We start from the raw sequence: 18,206 nt of genomic DNA, 5'->3' as shown, positions 1-18,206 counted from the left end.
AATATGGAAAAAACTACATACATGGGTAAAGGAGCTATATAAAAATAAGTTTTGGAGCCAGGCATAGTAAGATATTCCTTAAACCCCAGCAGGCCAGAGTTACAGGATAGCCAGAGCTATTACACAGAGAAACCCCATCTCAAAAAGCCAAAAAGCCAAAATAGAGAGACAGAGACAGAGAAAGAGACAGAGACAGAGGAGAGAGAGAGAGAGAGAGAGAGAGAGAGAGAGAGAGAGAGAGGAAAAGAAGGAAGGGAGAGAGGGAGGGGGAAAGGAAAAAAGAAAGAAAAGAAGGAAAGAAGAGAAAAAGAAAGGAAGAAAATAAAAAGAGAAATAAAAGGTAACTGCACAGGGGTGATGCACACCTTTAATTCTAGCATTCAGGAGTCAGAGACGGGTGAATCTGAGATTGAGGCCAATCTGGTGTATAGCAAGCTCCAGGATAGCCAGGGCTGTTACAGAGAAACTTCATCTATGAAAAAAAGAAGAAGGAAGAGGAGGAAGAAGAGGAAAAAAGAAAGAAAAATTTTGCATACAAGTAAAGTTAAACTGATACAACTCAACTTTGTCAGAAATTTAAGGGTTGGAGGATGTAGGTCAGTGGTAGAACATTTGCCTAGCATACCTAAGATTATGGGTTTGATCCCCAGCACAGTAAAAACTAAGAACAAATAAATTTAGGTCATATCTAAAATCTCCATAGTGACCAGAAAGACAATATCTTAAAAAAAATCACATACAAAAGGAAATAAGAAAAATAATCAAATAGTTCTCAATCAATCAATCAATCGATCAACAAAGGGTACAAAGGATATAGCTCAATTGATAAATGCTTGTCCAGTATACACAAATCCCTGCATTCTATCCCCAACAATTCATAAATAGGAAGTAGTGGTAGCATACACCTGTAATTTTAGTATTAGGCAAGTAAAAGCAGGAGAATTAGAAGTTCAATATTATCTTCAGCTACAAAGTCCAGCCTATCCTTTCCAAAAATGGCAGGAAGAGACTAGAGAATGATGGTGCAGTGGTTAAGTGCTCTAGCTGATCTTCCAGAGGACCTAGGTTCAAATCTATCACCCACATGGCAACACACAACTACTCCAGAAGGATCCAATGCCCTTCTGTAGGCACTGTATATACACGGTGCACATACATACATGCAGGTAAAACACCCCTACACATAAAATAAAAACAAATAAAACCTCAAAAATATATTCTTTTAATCAACAGGCCACAAACGAACAGAAAAGGTCACAGGAAGAAAAGATGTCTTAAGGCAGAGCATAATGTGATAAACCTTTAATCCTAGTACTCAGGAAGCAGAAGCAGAAGCAGAAGCAGACAGGTCTCTGAGAGTTTCAGACTAGGCTATTCTACAGAGTGTATTCCAAGCCTGCCAGGGCTACAATGTGAGATTCTGTCTCAAAAAATTAATAAATAAATAAACTTTTAAATACACTTGATAAAATAATACTTCTATGTGCAATTACAGATATTCTTAAAACAAGTAAAAAACAATGTTAAGCCCTTAGCAAAGAAATTAAAAATATCTTCTAAAAGCCAAAAGGAACCCAGTGTAGTGGCATATGCCTTTAATCCCAGCAGGCAAGAGGCAGACGCAGAGAATGAGTTTTAGACCAGCCTGCTCTAAATAGTGCAAAGGTCCTCAACCTTCCTAATGTTCTTCATGTTGTGGTCACCCTCAACCACAAAATTATTTTAGTTGCAATTTTACAACTGTAATGTTGCTGTTACAAATTGTAGTGTAAATATCTATGTTTTCTGTTAGTCATAGGCAACAGCTGTGAATGGGTTGTTTAGCCACAGCAATATGAGACCATAGGGGATGAAGGATAGAGACTTTTAGAACTGAAAAAAAAAAAAAAGAAAAGAAACTGAATTAGAACACAGAATAGAAAACATTCAATATGCTCAATCAAGAGAAATAAGATTGAAAACTATAAAAGACTCAAGAACCTATAGAATTATTATAACAAAAAGGATCTAACATCCACATTATCCATTTCATAATCAACAAGACAAGCTGACATGGTACTAAAATAAGCAGTTACTTTTTCCAAATGGGTCCAAAGACCCATGAATCTACAAATCCAAGAAAGTAAATAAACTTCAAACAAGATAAACTCAAAGAAATACATAACAATACATAATAAAAATTCTGAAAAAGCATAAACAAAGAAAAAAGTATGAAAGAGTTGGGAGAAATTCAGTCTCGGGGAAATCATCTGAAAGATAAATTTCTCATTAAAAAACTATTGAGTCCAGAAAAAGTAGTACACTTACAAAATTTTGAAGAGAAACAAGTCAGCCCAGAAGCAATAGATATGAAAATATCCTTTAAAAAGATAACTAACAGAATCTGTTGATAGTAGACCTAGTCTAGTAGGCTTAATTGGCAAAGTGCCTGCTACACAAGCATGATGAAAAGAGTTCCAATTCCCAAAACCAATATAAAAAGCCAAGCTTCAGATGGGCACGGTGTAGAATGCCTTTATTCCCAGCACTCAGGAGGCAGAGACAGGTCCATTTCTGAGTTCGAGGCCAGCCTGGTCTATGAAGCAAGTTCCAGGACAGCCAAGGCAACACAGAGAAACAAACACTGTATCAAAAAAAGCAAACAGAGGCCGGGCGGTGGTGGGGCACGCCTTTAATCCCAGCACTTGGGAAGCAGAGGCAGGCGGATCTCTGAGTTCAAGAGTTTGAGGCTAGCCTAGTCTACAGAGTGAGTTCCAGGACAGCCAGGGCTACACACAGAGAAAGAGAAACCCTGTCTCAAAAAAACCAAAAAAAAAAAAAAAAAGCAAACAAATAAAAAGCCAGGCTCCAAGATTGCAACCCCACCATTAGCTGGGTAAGAAAGAAAGAACCAGGACAGAGACAGGTGGATCCCTGGGGTCCATTGGTCATCTATACTGGGTCAAATCAAGCTTAGGGTTCAGTGAATGACCCAGTCTCAAAAAATAAAGGTCAGCTAACATCTGTCTCTGCCCTCACAATACACCTACACTAACCAGTACATACACCACACAAACACAACACAACAAATATACTCCAAAATAAAAATGTTAAATGTTTATGATATAAAACATAAATCAGAACTATAAAAATTCATAAATAGGATAAGAAAGCTCAAGAAAAACTTACAGAGGAAAATGCAATCTAAGAAATTAAGTAATATGAAAGAATTAATAAAACAGACAAAGCCTTATGAGATTTAATTTCTTTTTTACATTTAAAGTTATGTGGTTGAATTCATTCTTTTTCTCACAACATAATATTTTTATAAACTTTCGGAATTTCATACAATGCACCCTGATGACACTTGCTTTACAATCCTCCAAGGTCCATTCACCTACTGTTGAGCCCTCTCTGACAAAAAAAAAAAACAAAACACGCCAATTTGTGTTGTTCATATACTCACTAGAGCATGGTCAAACTCCCAGTGGCCAGCCCCTTAAAGATAAATAAGTCCTTTCCCACCTCCACCCCCACCCCCTCTAGAATCCACCAACTGTGGAGAGCTACACTTCAGCATCTTTATCACAATTTTTATGGACTTTCTTTAATAGCTTCCTGTCTGGACTGTTTAAGGGGAAAAGAAGGGTTGTCACAAAAGCCTCCAATATCTCTCAGTCATAAGCCTGCAACTGTCAATATCACTGCAAAAAAAAAGCTTCCTTGCCCATACAGCCTGTGGCAACATAGGTCATGGACTTCCAACATGGTCTCCAGTAGTAGCATGAACCATAATGGATCATAGACATCAGCATGGCTTCAGGTAGCAGCACAGAATCACAGATATCTACATGACCTCAGGTGGCAGCACTCAAAACAGACATCAACATGGTCTTTGTGAGAGCCCTGATTAGATATATCAACATGGTCTCAGGCAGCAGTACTGACCACAAACATCAACATGATCCCAGGCAGCAGCATGGACCAAGCACATCAGCATGGAGATCTTTTGAGGAGGCTTAATCCAGAAAATAAACAATTCATTCTTCATCTCAGATACCCTGTTACCCAGAGCCAAGGCAATTGTATGGATGGGCAGCGAGTTCAGCGGCAGAACCTGTTCAAGCTCCAAACTGCTATACACCACTCTGCCCTACTTGGTCACAACATGCTCCTTGGTTCACTGACTACACTTCCATACTCGTCACCCTTCCATACCTGTCACCTCTCTCTGCCACAAGTACTTGTGCCACTCCCCAACCAACATTTCACCATTTTCTCATCTCTATCACACATTCATTTATTGAAATGGCCCCACAAACTGCTGGATATCACACATTATATTTTTTTGCCCAAGCAGCTTTACATGCAAATGCTATTGCAATGAGTCACTGGTCTGATTCAAGGTTTCTAAAGCAACATTAAATTCTGGACTATTGCTCAAATTCATCTTGGATACCCTGTTGTTGCCCAAAATCAGGGTGATCTTGCAACTGGGCAATGCATTATGGGGGAAGGAGAGCAGGATTAGTGAAAGCTCTAGGTCACTGCACACCTCCCTGCCCTCTGCATCAGCCACCACAGTGGCCCCCCTGGGCAAGACCACTGTGCTTGCATCCTGTGAGCCAAGCTGTGGGCCCTCACTCATCAAACCCCAGCAGGACCAGCAGGACCAGCAGGCAAGCAAGCAACCAGGTGGTACCAGCAGAGGTCAGGGGTGGTGCAGGTCTCAGCAGCTGAGGACCACCAACTCTACAATGACATGCTCTTTTGTCCCCAGTAGCCATCCATGTTCCTACAACCCATACCAGTCATCCATGCAGCTGCTGCTATGTCTCTAGTTCTGCTTCTCTCTGCCATCTTTTTCTCCATTTCCATGAAACCACTTTTTTTTCTTTTTATTAATTCTTTGTGAGTTTCATATCATGCACCCTAGTCCCACTCATCTCCCCGTCCCCTCATATCGGCCCTTCACTCTTGCAACCTCCTCCACAAAATAAAAAATACACACAAACAACAACAAAAACATAGAAAAACATCTCATCATAGAAGCTGTAGTAAGTCAGTGTGTCCCCCTGTCCATACATTGGGGGAGGGGAGGCACTTTGAAAACATCTTCCCCTAAGACCTTTTTTCACTTACTCTGGAGATACTGAACACTCTGCAGGTTCATCCTCTACTGCTGCATCTCCCCACCCAAGCCTCTGTGAGTCTCTTAGGCTCCTTGGAGCAGCTAAGGGTGACCACTGTTTTTATCTTTAATTCACTCTTTTAAGATTTGTTGTTATTTTATGTGCTTGAGTGTTTTGCCTGCATATATGTATGTGTACCACATGTATGCCTAGTGTCCCCAGATGTCAAAGGAAAGCATTGTATCCTCTAGAATAAAAGTTAGAGGTGGTTATAATCCACCATGTAAGTACTGAGAATTGAACCCAGTTCCTGGGAAAGAGGAGCTAGGGTTCTTAACCATGGTACTATCTCTCCAATCCTTCTTAACCACTAAGCCATCTTTTCAGCCCTAAGACAGTCATTTTTATTTCAAATTCAAACCTATTACACTACAAAGAATCCAAATCTAACTTCAAAGCCTGCTTTTTCTCCATACTGTATCTAAATGATATAAAGAATTGCAAGCAATCAATTAGAAAAAAAGAAAAAAAAAACAGCAAAATGATTTTTAAAACACTGGGATGCAGCAGATAAAGAATCTCTACTGCGCCGGGCAGTGGTGGCGCACGCCTTTAATCCCAGCACTTGGGAGGCAAAGGCAGGCGGATTTCTGAGTTCGAGGCCAGCCTGGTCTACAGAGTGAGTTCCAGGACAGCCAGGGCTACACAGAGAAACCCTGTCTAGAAAAACAAACAAACAAACAAACAAACAAACAAACAAACGAATCTCTACTGCTTGTGCAGAGGACTCAAGTTTCACTCTGAGCACCAATGCTGTATGGTCTACAACTGCCCATACTTCAGCTCCAGGGGGATCCAACACCTCTTCATGGGTGCCTGTACTCATACACACATACCCCTACACAGACATACATACATTATAAAAATTAAATTAAATTAAATTAAAAACACTAAAATGCTGTTTAAACCCAGGAAATAAATAAATAAAAAGTAATAACCTGGTAAGAGCTGACAAGGACATAAGGAATCATTACTAACAACATACGAATTGAAAACCAGGTATAGTATTTCACACCTTTGATTGCAGTACTCAGAGGCCAGAGAGAAAGGTGGATCTCTGTGAGCTCAAGGCCAATCGGCCTACATATTCAATTCTAGGCCAGCCAGGACTGTCTCAAAATAGATAGATATACATAAATATGAACACACACATATGTGATATAATCACATCAAAAACAATTTGAAAATTAAATAGCACCCAAGAAGAGAAACTCTTGAACATGTGCAAAAAAAAAGATAGATGAGCTATAAAGACTATGGAAATAAACTAAGGAATAAATTGACATTTATTCACAATATACCCAGACAAGGTGGCATACCCCTTTAATCCCAGCACTTGACAGACAGATATCTATGTGTGTTAGAGGCAAGTCTGATGTATATAAAGAATTCTAGGTTAAGTTAATCAGGGTTATATAGATGGTCTCAAAAAAAAGCAAAAAAAAAAGGAAAAAAGTATGAATGAATAAATCAAAGTGCTACTACAGATTAAACAAACTGATTTTAATAGAGTAACATAGACCAAGACTGGCAAACCAAATCCTACCCATCTGCCAGACCCAACCAGGAAGCTAGAAGTATTTTTTTATGTTTTTTAAGATTTTTTTTTAAAATATGAATACACTGTAGCTGTCTTTAGATACATGAGAAGAGGGCATCAGATCCCATTACAGATGGTTGTGAGCCACCAAGTGCTTGCTGGGAATTGAACTTAGGACCTCTGGAAGAGCAGACAGCACTCTTAACAGCTAACTCATCTCTTCAGGCCCATTTTTTATGTAGAAAAAAGTAGAGAAGCAAATACTCCATGAAATATTATCAACATGAAAATATTACAAATTACATGAAATTCCAACTTAAGGGGCACTATATAACTTATTGGATCATTAAACTTTTTTTTTTTTTTTTTGAGACGGGGCCTCATGTCTGCTCAGGCTGGCCTCAAACTCTCTATACAGCTAAAGGCAACTGAACTTCTGATACTGTCTCAGTCTAATGACTATAATACAGCATCACATCTGTTTTGCAGTGCTGTGGATTAAGCCCAAAGCTTCATATATGCTAGGCAAGCACCATGCACACTGAGCTGCATCCCACCCCCATAAGCTAATTCATCTGCATAGTTACTATCACAATCTAACAACAGATTATAATCAAAGCCTCTTGAGTGCAGGGTAGTCGAAGATCTAACATACCAAAAGCAAAAGGAAAGAAGTTTTTAAGAGAGAGGAGAGACCAAGAGGGCAAGGAGGAAGAACGAGAAAGTAGAGAAGAAAGCTGCCATTAGAGGAGAGGGCTCAAGGCCAGGAGAACCAGCAAGCAAAGCCTGGCCTATGAAGACATGAAGCCATTCCAGTGAGCAGATAGATCCCAGTTAGGTACACATCACCCTCTGAAACAAGCCTACACACAAGACTGGGTTACTCTTCAAATATCTACCAGCAACCCCGGGGCACAACAGCCTGATATAGTCACTCCCCAAAGAGTCACGTGAAGAGTCTTAGTATGGGACCCCAACTAAGCATTCAGATTAGAAGAGGTGCATTTGCCGCTCTGATGGGTGGAGCCTAATTAACATAAGAACTGCTACAAAGATGCTGGTTCAACAGCAGTATAGAGGGAAGACCAATCCAAGATGTTCAAGTATTCTTCCCAACCCATGTCTTTCATGGAACTTTAAATGCTCGAGGTAAACATGTAGAAAATATATGACATCAGTGCTGATGGGCTAAAGGTCATTGTTTATCCCATCATCATCTCTTGTCTTGCTGCTACCTTTGACCCTTTTGCTCTAGCCAGAGCTTTGAGCCATCACCACTGCACCAGCCTGCTGGTCATGTATTTTACACACACAAATGATAGAATCCTCAGGGGGAAAGCCTTATGCTCCCTTACCTGGGGGTAAGCTACATGGATGGTCTTAGGATGGTCATCTTTCATTAGCTACTCCAACTCAGAAGAAGTCTTCCTTAGCCAGAACTTGAGATTCAAAACAACTTGACAAATGAGGAAAAAAACTTTAAATCTGGCTCCTACTGCAGAAAGGTGGATTAGGAGTTACACAATGGCACGGGGCCTTCATTTATGGGTTATGTGTCTCTGTACTGGCCTTGAAATTTTAAAAGTCTTTACAGAAAGAGCCCACATTTTAGCTCACTCTGGGTCCAACAAGTTATGTAGCTACTTCTGTCCCAGAAGAGATATAGAAAGATCCTTAAAAATTAGTGACAGATATGGGGGGGAAAAACTTAACTAATCTTTTGGGCGGGGGGAGGCGTTTTTTCAGATTTTCTATCAGGCTTAGGGAACAAGGCCTTTTCTTAAATCCAAAATGGTGGTGACTCAAAATTCTGTGGGCTCTGAAAGGAAAAAAAAGGAAACTAAAATTCTAAAAACTACACTGAGGTTGGAGGTCCAAAGTAGAGAGTAGCTACAACTTGAGAAAATACGAGTTCCTTCCTAAGCATCTACATAATGTCCTCAGCCTTCTAGCAGTTAGCTATAGGCTTGTAACTAATTTTGGAAGTAAAATACAAGTCAAAGTGATTATGCTGGCCCATCACCCACTTTGTCATCATCTCTATCTAGGTGACCTTGCAAGAACCTAGATAGAAAATGGAAAAGTGTGTATCAGTCTAGGTCATTCTGAATGTATCTATTACAGCAACCAGTGTCCCCTAACTAATATAAAGACCAAAGTCGAGCTAGAATAACAATGTCTCTTTCTTTTACTGGTCAAAGGCAGAAACTAAATATCCCAGGGTTAACTGAATAAAAATCACATTAATAACATCCTTTTGAAATAAGTTTAAAAACTATTACCAACTATATCTAAATGTTCTGCTTTGTAAATCACTCCTAAATACCTAACAGAAAGCCTAACAATACTAGAAAGTAGCTCTGCTTTGGTGAAACACACAGGCAAAGATACCATGTAATGAATTAATCTTTACTCAATTAAGTATTAAAGGATTTTGAGGGCTGGACAGATGGCTCAGTGGTTAAGAGCACTGACTGCACTTCCAGAGGTCCTGAGTTCAAATCCCAGCAACCACATGGTGTCTCACAACCATCTGTAATGAGATCTGATACCCTCTTCTGGTGTGTCTGAAGACAGCTACAGTGTATTCATATATAATAAATAATTAAATTTTTAAAAAAAAGGATTTTGAAACAGCTCAACTTCTCCCACAATGAGCACTCTAAATACTATAGTTGTCACAGCATACCTCAGAATTTAGAAATAAGGGCCTCTAAGGCTTTGATCTTAATTACATGCTCAAATCAATGGAGATATATCCCATTCTAAGACAGGTTCTTAATAAAGAAAACTGGAAGAGGTCAGAGAAAACTTTCAAGAGTTGGTTCTCTCCTATTTTTTTTTTTAAAGGAATGGTCTCTCTTGCTGTTTCTGCTGTGCTTCATACTTCAAGCTAGATAGCCCATGAGCTTCTGGTTGATTCTCCTATTTTCACCACCCATCTTGCTCACTGAACTGCTAGAACTGCAGATACACTTTTTACATTGGCTCCAGGTATCTAACTCTGGTCACCAGGCTTGCACAACTGCCACCTACACCCACTGAGCTGTCCCAACAGCTCAGCACGACTCTTATTTCATTCACTGTACTGTCAGTCATGAAGTATTTATTATGTTTTGTAAAGAAAACAGAATTCAAAATGCAGAGAGATCTGGAAGTCAGAAAAAGAGACACAGATTACTACCCTCAAGGAGCAAATGTTCTAATGTGGAAGAAAACCAATAAATACCAAAATGTGACCATACTATCAACAGAAGATAAGTATACAAAGAGAAAGGGGAGTGACCATGAGAGTTAGTTTGGAACAGATAGTCAAAAAAGGTTTCTTTAATAAGTATTATCTCAACAGACACCAACAAAGTAAGAAAACCATCTGGACACATTCATCTGGAAAAGAAAATTCCCAGTACAGAAACTATAAGTGAGCTGGGCGGTGGTGGCACACGCCTTTAATCCCAGCACTTGGGAGGCAGAGGCAGGCAGATTTCTGAGTTCGAGGCCAGCCTGGTCTACAGAGTGAGTTCCAGGACAGCCCAGGCTATAAAGAGAAACCCTGTCTCGAAGAAAAAAAAAAAAAGCAAGAAAGAAAGAAAAAGAAACTATAAGTGAAAAATTCCTAAAGCAACAATCATTTTTAAAACTGTTCTCAGGTAGACAGAAATGCTTACTATACTTGGGAGACCACCAAGGCAGCCATTGTGACTAGTAAACCAGATAAGGGAATGAGGCCAAGGGCCAGATTACATAAATTCTTATAGGACAACGCCATCAGCACTTTGGACTTTGATCTAAATTATGATGGAAACAACTATAAAGTTTTTTTTAGTAAAGTGACAAGCTCGTATCTAAGGTTCTACAGAATGACTTTCTATGTGCAAAATATCATGGAAGGAAGAGACCACTAAGGGGCTGGTGAGATGGCTCAGTGGTTAAGGGCACTGACTGCTCTTCCAGAGGTCCTGAGTTCAATTCCCAGCAACCACATGGTGGCTCCCAACCATCTATAATGGGATCTGATGCCCTCTTCTGGTGTGTCTGAATAGCTACAGTGTACTCATATACATAAAATAAATTTAAAAAAAAAAGAGAGAGAAAGACCACTAAAAATAGAACTAGATGAGTTAGGAGACTCATAGGAACTTACATCAAAGATCTACTAGGGTAAAACTATAGACTCTGTAGTTTCCCCCACCCCCACCCCATCCCCACCAGTCCCAGCAGGATTTCTCTGTGTAGCCTTGGCTGGCCTCAAACTCACAAAGATCTACCTTCCTCTCTCTCCCAAGTGCTGGGATTGAAGGCATGGGGACCACCACCACCAGTCTTACAGTATAGAGAAATGGTGGAAACGATTAGGGCAGTTTCCTCCATCTGAATGTAGTACCTAACAGACACGAGGGACTGAATGTAAAATGAAAGGTTAAGACCAGAACACATCCATAGGGCCAGCAGGTTGGCTCAGTGGGTAAAGGCACTTATCCACTTGTTGCACAGCCAGGTAATTGAGTTCCATCTTTAGAATCCTCATAGCAGGAGAGAATCAACTCTCTCAACTTGTCCTGTGACCTCCACTTGTATGCATAGATACAAGCATATACACACACACACACACAGAGGGGGGGGGGGGAGAGGAAGAGAGAGACAGAGATGCTTTGAACGAAAACTGGCCCCCATAGGCTTATAGGGAGTAGCACTATTGAGAAGTGTGGCTTTGTATGTCACTGGGGGTAGGCTTTGGGGTTTCAGAAGCCCAAGCCAGTCCCAATGTCCCTCTCCATGATACCTACAGATCCTATGTAGAACTCTCGGTTCCTTGACAGCGCCACATCTGTCTTGTATGCTTCTATGCTTCCCATGACAATAATGGACTAACCCTTTGAACTTATAAGCCAGCCCCAATTAAGTATTTTCCTTTATAAGAGTTGCCATGGTGACAATGTCTCTTCACAGCAAAAAACCTAAGGCACACAGATACACAATAAAGAAGTTTTTTGGTTTTTGTTCTTAAAAGGAACAAATCAAATCAGTACTTGCTAAGTTTAAAAAGAGATTTGAGACTAAGATCATCCTGTTATTTAATGACTCCATGGCCTATATAGTGAGATCTTGCATCAACAACATTTATGAAGCATCTCTTAAGAGTTCTTGTTGGCCAGGCAGTGGTGGCGCACACCTTTGATCCTAGCACTTGGGAGGCAGAGGCAGGTGGATTTCTGAGTTTGAGGCCAGCCTGGTCTACAGAGTGAGTTCCAGGACAGCCAGGGCTACACAGAGAAACCCTGTCTCGAAAAACCAAAAAAAAAAAAAGAGTTCTTGGTGCCCTTCCAGAAGAATGGAGTTCAGTGCCCAACAGGACAAACTCCACAGGCACCTGAACACTTACACATTCACACAGACACACATAATCAGTGACAGCTTCCAGACTTGGTCTGAATAACTTAATGAATATGAATGATGGTGCTATTTAGTAATATGGGAAGTCTAGGAAAGACACAGACCGGGAAGTGAACATCAAGAGTTTAGTTTGGGCAATCTAAAAACATGGCTCAGTGATTAAGAGCACTGGCTGCTCTTGCAGAGGACCAGGATTTGATTCTCAGAACCCATATTGTAGCATACAAATGTCTGTAACTCCAGTTCCAGATCTAATGCCCTCTTCTGGCCTCTGTGGGAACCAGGCATGCATATGACACTCATAAATACATGTAGGCAAATAAAACACCCACACACATTAAAAATAAATAAATCTAAAAGAAAAAACCCTCTAAAAAAAAAAAGGTTTAGTTTGGGTACATGTTAGGCTTAAAAGATCGATAAGTTATTCAAATGGAAATGCAGCATAAACTAGAAAAAAATCTTGACGTCAAGAAAAAAGTCAAGAACAGAGAAATCAATGTGGAAATTGTCAAGCCAGGAGAACCTGATGACATCACACAGTGCAAATAAAAGAATTATATTAAACACTGAGCATCCAGAAGCACTTCCAATGAGACAGGATGCAAATCAACAGATCCTGATACCAGAAGTCAACCAATAATAATAGTAATAATAATAATAGTCAACTTGTCAAGTCCAGTTGATCACAAGGTGAAGAAGTGATATGAAATTTAATGAAGACAGATTATTGTCTGACTTTCTCATTGCAGCAATCCAACACTATTTAAAGGGGGGAAGGATGAGGATGTGACAGAATGTGACAAATTAGCTAAGACCATTAATAAAGGAAATACCATATCTGTTAAGTTGACAAGAATCATCCAGTGAAAAATAAAAATTGTGATGCCAATATAAAAAAATAATTGCAAGAACAAATGTAACTTTTTTTTTCTTTTAAAGATAGGTCTTACTACAGAGCTTTGTGTAGTGAGAATTCTGGAATTTTGGTTTCTTTAAAAAAACACAGAAATATTATAAGAACATGGTTTCATTTTAATCCCAGGTGTAGTGATATGGGGTTGCTTCAGACCATCCAGAGCAGCTGAACATTTACCTTGTGCTCTAGTAGAAGTGTGGTTTTGCCAGCTGCAATTATTGTGTGACATTTGGAGTTCTGGGAACTTTTCAAACATAAATTCTAAAGCCCCAAGGCAATGCTGGTTGTTAATCATTCAGGGGAGTTGGTTATGGTTTGTTAGTAGTTGTGGTCAATGAAGAATTAAAAGAAAGAAATTAGGCTGGGTGGTGGTGGCGCACGCCTTTGATCCCAGCACTTGGGAGGCAGAGGCAGGCGGATTTCTGAGTTCGAGGCCAGCCTGGTCTACAGAGTAAGTTCCAGGACAGCCAGGGCTACACAGAGAAACCCTGTCTCGAAAAAACAAAACAAAAAAAACACTTAAAATAAACAAACAAACAATCAAACAAAAAGTATTTTTCTTAAGTTTAAAAAATACCCAGCCACCGGGCGGTGGTGGCGCACGCCTTTAATCCCAGCACTCGGGAGGCAGAGGCAGGCGGATTTCTGAGTTCGAGGCCAGCCTGGTCTACAGAGTGAGTTCCAGGACAGCCCGGGCTATACAGAGAAACCCTGTCTCGAAAAAACCAAAAAAAAAAAAATACCCAGCCATGATGGCATATACCTTTAAAGCCAACACTTAGGAGGCGAAGGCTGGAAGATCTCTGTATGTTTGAATCCAACCTGATCTTCTAGTCAGTTCTAGGGCAGCCAGGGGCCATACAGTGAGGTCTTATTTTGTTTTTGTTTTAAAACCAGACAGATCTCCAGGGCTCACTGGCCAGCACTGTATATTTAATGAGCACTAGTGCAGTGAGAAACCCTGTCTCAAAATACAAATGGGAGGTGGGAAAATGACTCAGCTGTTAAAAATGCTTGCTGCTCTACCTGATGGCCTGAACTGAATTTGAAGCATTTACTATGTGGTTTACAACTAACTATAATGCCAGTTCTGAGGTATCCAACACCTTCTCTGACCTTGAAGGACACCTGAAATCCTATACACATAACCCACACGCAACACAAAGGTACATATCATTTTTAAAAGTAAAATAAACTGCCGGGCGGTGGTGGCACACGCCTTTAATCCCAGCACTTGGGAGGCAGAGGCAGGCAGATTTCTGAGTTTGAAACCAACCTGGTCTACAGAGTTAGTTTCAGAACAGCCAGGGCCACACAGAGAAACCCTGTCTCGAAAAACAAAACAAAAACAAAAACAAAAAGTAAAATAAGCTGGGGCAGTGGTGGTGCATGCCTTTAATCTCAGCACTTGGGAGGCAAAGACAGATTTCTTTGAGTACAAGGCCAGCCTGACCTACAGAACTAATTCCAGAACAGCAAGGCTAGGCCTACACAGAGAAACTCTGTCTCAAAAAACTAAAAAAGAAAGAAAATCTTTTAAAAAGAACAAGGTGGATGGTATCTGAGGAATTATATCCAAAGGTGTCCTCTGACTCTACATAAACATATACATACACACACATACACACATACACACACACACACACATATATATACACACACAAACACTTTCCCTTTCTCTCCCTCCGATAACACTGAGTTTTGTTTTGAAACATTAAGCACAAAGTTAGCAGCATAGATCTAAAAGGAAAATCAGGCTTAAAGACTCAAATGACTCTACCAGGAGATTCTATAATGCAATGTATGAATGAAAGACTACAGACCTTTGCTCTACATACTAGCACCTGCCGTGCATGAGCTTGCTAAAGAATAGAGTACAATAAAGAGCCAATGTTAGGACCAAGCACATTATCTTCAAAGAATGTTTTAAGAACAGGAATGAAAAAAAACACACAGTCCAAGAACCATTAGTGGGATAAGTATTACCTCGGGTGGGGGTGGGGGTAGCAGAAAGAGAACACATGGTCAACAATGGCAAATAGTTCACATAGCTTGAGAAGAAGACAACTAAGGAAAACTATCAAAAGCTCAGCCTGAATTTCAAGTACCATAACCCAAACCTAGATGAAAGATGTGAGCTAAGACTGGTTAGGCCAGCTGGACAGTGGTGGCGCACGCCTTTAATCCCAGCACTTGGGAGGCAGAGGCAGGCAGATTTCTGAGTTCCAGGCCAGGCTGGTCTACAGAGTGAGTTCCAGGACAGCCAGGGCTACACAGAGAAACTCTGTCTCAAAAAAACAAAAAACAAACAAACCAAAAAAAAAAAAAAAGCTCACTGAGCCACACAGAATTCTCTTTGTAACTCTTTCACAATGTTTTTACAAGTAGACACGCCTTATTTTAAGTTGCAAAATAAGTTTAGTATGGCTACACTGTGGAAAATTATACAACAAGAAAAAAGCAAAGTATTTCTATAAAAAACACAGCAGAATGCTCAGAAATTATTTCAATGAAATAATTCAGTAACAAAGTACAAACTTCATGATATTATTTATATGAGTTTTAGCTAAAAAGTAATCTATGGTGTTAGGGGGATTAGTGGTTAACTTTGGTGAAGGGTAGTAAGTAGGAGAAAGTAAGAGAACATTTTTGGAACTAGAAATGTTTTCCACCTTGACCTGAATAATGGACATATGGTTATATTAGTCTGTAAAAATTCATGCTAAATGAACCTTAGATATATGCACTAAACTAAGTCAAATCTCAACCTAAAAAGCAAGCCAAAAAAGTTACTCAAGACCTTGAAGGCAGTTTGGGGAAAGCATTAAGTATACAAGACAAACCATAATATTAGGAATGCACACACACTCGCCAGGCAGTGGTGGCACATGCCTTTAATCCCAGCACTTGGGAGGCAGAGGCAGGTGGATTTCTGAGTTCAAGGCCAGCCCGGTCTACAGAGTGAGTTCCAGGACAGCCAGGGCTGCATAGAAACTAAAAAACAAAAACAAAAAAACAGAAAAAAGATATGTGTACCAATGATGTAGCCTCAGAGAAACGGATAACAGGTTCTTTCTCTGTGACTGCTAAGGATGTGTGAATATAGAAATTATCTTTTAAAAAGAGGGGGTTGGCTGGAGAAATGACTCAACAATTAAGAGTACTTGCTGCTTTTTCAAAGGACTTGGGTTTAGTTCCCAGCAGACACCAGCAGTCACAACTGTCTGCAACTCTAGTTCCAAGAGATATGACTCCTTCTTCTGGTTTCCAAACTATGTGATGCACTAACATACATGCAGGCAAACACTCATATGTGCAAAAAAATAAAATAAAACGATCTGTTTTAAAAGAGGGGAGTTGGGCTGGAGAAAGGTTCAGCTTCTGGCTGCTCTTCCAGAGGACTGGGATTCAATTCCTAGCACCCATGTGAGAGCTCCAACTGTCTGCAGCTCATTACCAGGTAATTTGACACCCTCACACAGAGAACATGAAGGAAAAACACTAGTGCACATAAAAAACTAAAAGTAAATCATTAAAATTTATTTTAAAAGAAAATGAGAGAGGAATCAAATAGCCTTGAGCACTTTCCTGGAGCATGAAATAAAGTCAATTGCACCAGGTAAACTAAGTCAGAAGAGGAAATATATTTCAAAGGTACTTGAAATTGTATATTTGAACAGATACTAGAAGGGTGTAACACAAGTCAGCAGTCTAGAAGCCATGGCAAAGACACAGGGCTCTGAGGATAAAAAATGAGGACGCAAAAGGCAGAGGGGAAAATTTTTAAACCATGGGCTAACATAGTGCAATTCAAAGCAATGATGCCTAGGGACGTTTACTTTATAAGAGAAGCAAGAGACAGGAGACTTGGAACTTCAAAGACTCAAATATGGGGTCTCAACTGTAGTCTGAAGCAGAGCTGTACAAAATCAATGCTAGCAGTCCTTGGAGTTCATTACTACAGAACATTCTAAAATCCAACAAGATCAAGGATCTTACAATATTCTTGTCAATCTTGTTTCACTGAACTTCCTACAGCTGTGAGTGGCAAGTTTATCCTTTCTAGTATTGCCGACCTTTATTCCCTACTCATAAATACACCTACTATTGTCTAATAAATTACATATCCTGTACATTCAGAAATCCCACAAATACTTTCACATTTTCTCTCTTTTTCCCTTTAAGCGTAAACTAGAAGGCAGACAGAGCCTTCATCTACGGATTCTCTGTCCACAGCTCCAGCCCTGAGATTGCACAAATGCAGGTATTTTTTTATAGTGGTTTTAAAGTGGTAGATAGTTACTGAGGAGAACGTCAATGATTCTGAATACTTGCCTATAAAAATATAGTGGCCACCAAATCAGAATGCTTACGAATGACCCGTTTTTTATAACTGTGGGGATAAAACAGTCAACACTATAAAAACTGGCATTTCTCCCTTAAACTATTCATTCCTCTAGATAACTCAATTTAGTAAACCTACTCTTTGCTGCTCATTCACCCTGCCCACATTCCAGCACCCATTCTCTCCATCCAGAGCCGCAGGCTACCCCCCCCCCAGACCATTTTATTCATTCCTCGGACCTGCCCTACCCCACGTCCACTGCAACCTCAGGCCCCCTTCATTTCTCCACTCCCCTTTCCTCAGCCTCTTCAGACCTCCCACTCCTCCTAACCGACTCAGTCCCCACCCTCACCACCGCAGCCTGACCCTCCCGCAAGGACCCCCTCCCCCACGGCGCCCACCCTCGCTTGCGGACCCCAGCCCGTCTTACCTGCTCCCTGCTGTCGTGCCCCATAGGCCCGCTCCGCTCCTCCAGTAGCTGCCTCCCGGGCGGCGCTCGCCGGCGCGGGGGCAAAGACTGCGGCTGGGGCAACTCGGCCGCCCGCGGAGCCGCATCCTCCCGGCGGGCGGGTGGCGGCTGCGGCCGCTCGCGGCAGCGGCTCCGCTTCATCTCCGCGTCTGGGCCCCGCGGGCGTTAGCACCGCGACTGCGCCGGCCTGGCTCTGCCCCGGGCCGCAGCGCTGCCGCGGCAAGCCCGGTCCGCGGCCAACATGGCCCGGCGGGCACTCGAAGCCACCCGCACCCGGCCCGCCGTGTCCCCGCGCTTCCTGTGGGCTGAGGCGCCGAGACCCTCCCGGCGCGCCTCACGGAGGCAGCATAGCCGCCGCCGCGCCCTCC

The 18,206-nt window shown here is 41.1% G+C and overlaps 1 protein-coding gene across 4 annotated transcripts in view; it reads right to left on the bottom strand.

Annotated features, from left to right (window-relative positions):
* The window catches only part of Mast2 (microtubule associated serine/threonine kinase 2), a 147,103-nt gene extending 128,897 nt beyond the window's left edge, over window positions 1-18,206 (bottom strand). For all 4 annotated transcript variants that reach the window (XM_028787025.1, XM_028787033.1, XM_028787037.1 and 1 more), the window contains exon 1: window positions 17,800-18,206. In XM_028787025.1, the coding sequence (XP_028642858.1) occupies window positions 17,800-17,979 (180 nt within the window). In that variant the 5' untranslated portion in view covers window positions 17,980-18,206. The remainder of the gene's footprint in view (window positions 1-17,799) is intronic.

The sequence above is a fragment of the Grammomys surdaster genome, unplaced genomic scaffold (assembly GCF_004785775.1).
Source record: "Grammomys surdaster isolate TR1022 unplaced genomic scaffold, NIH_TR_1.0 100, whole genome shotgun sequence".
NCBI lineage: Eukaryota > Metazoa > Chordata > Mammalia > Rodentia > Muridae > Grammomys > Grammomys surdaster.
The sequence above is the reverse complement of the archived record's forward strand: the minus strand, read 5'-3'. Positions and strand labels throughout refer to the sequence as shown.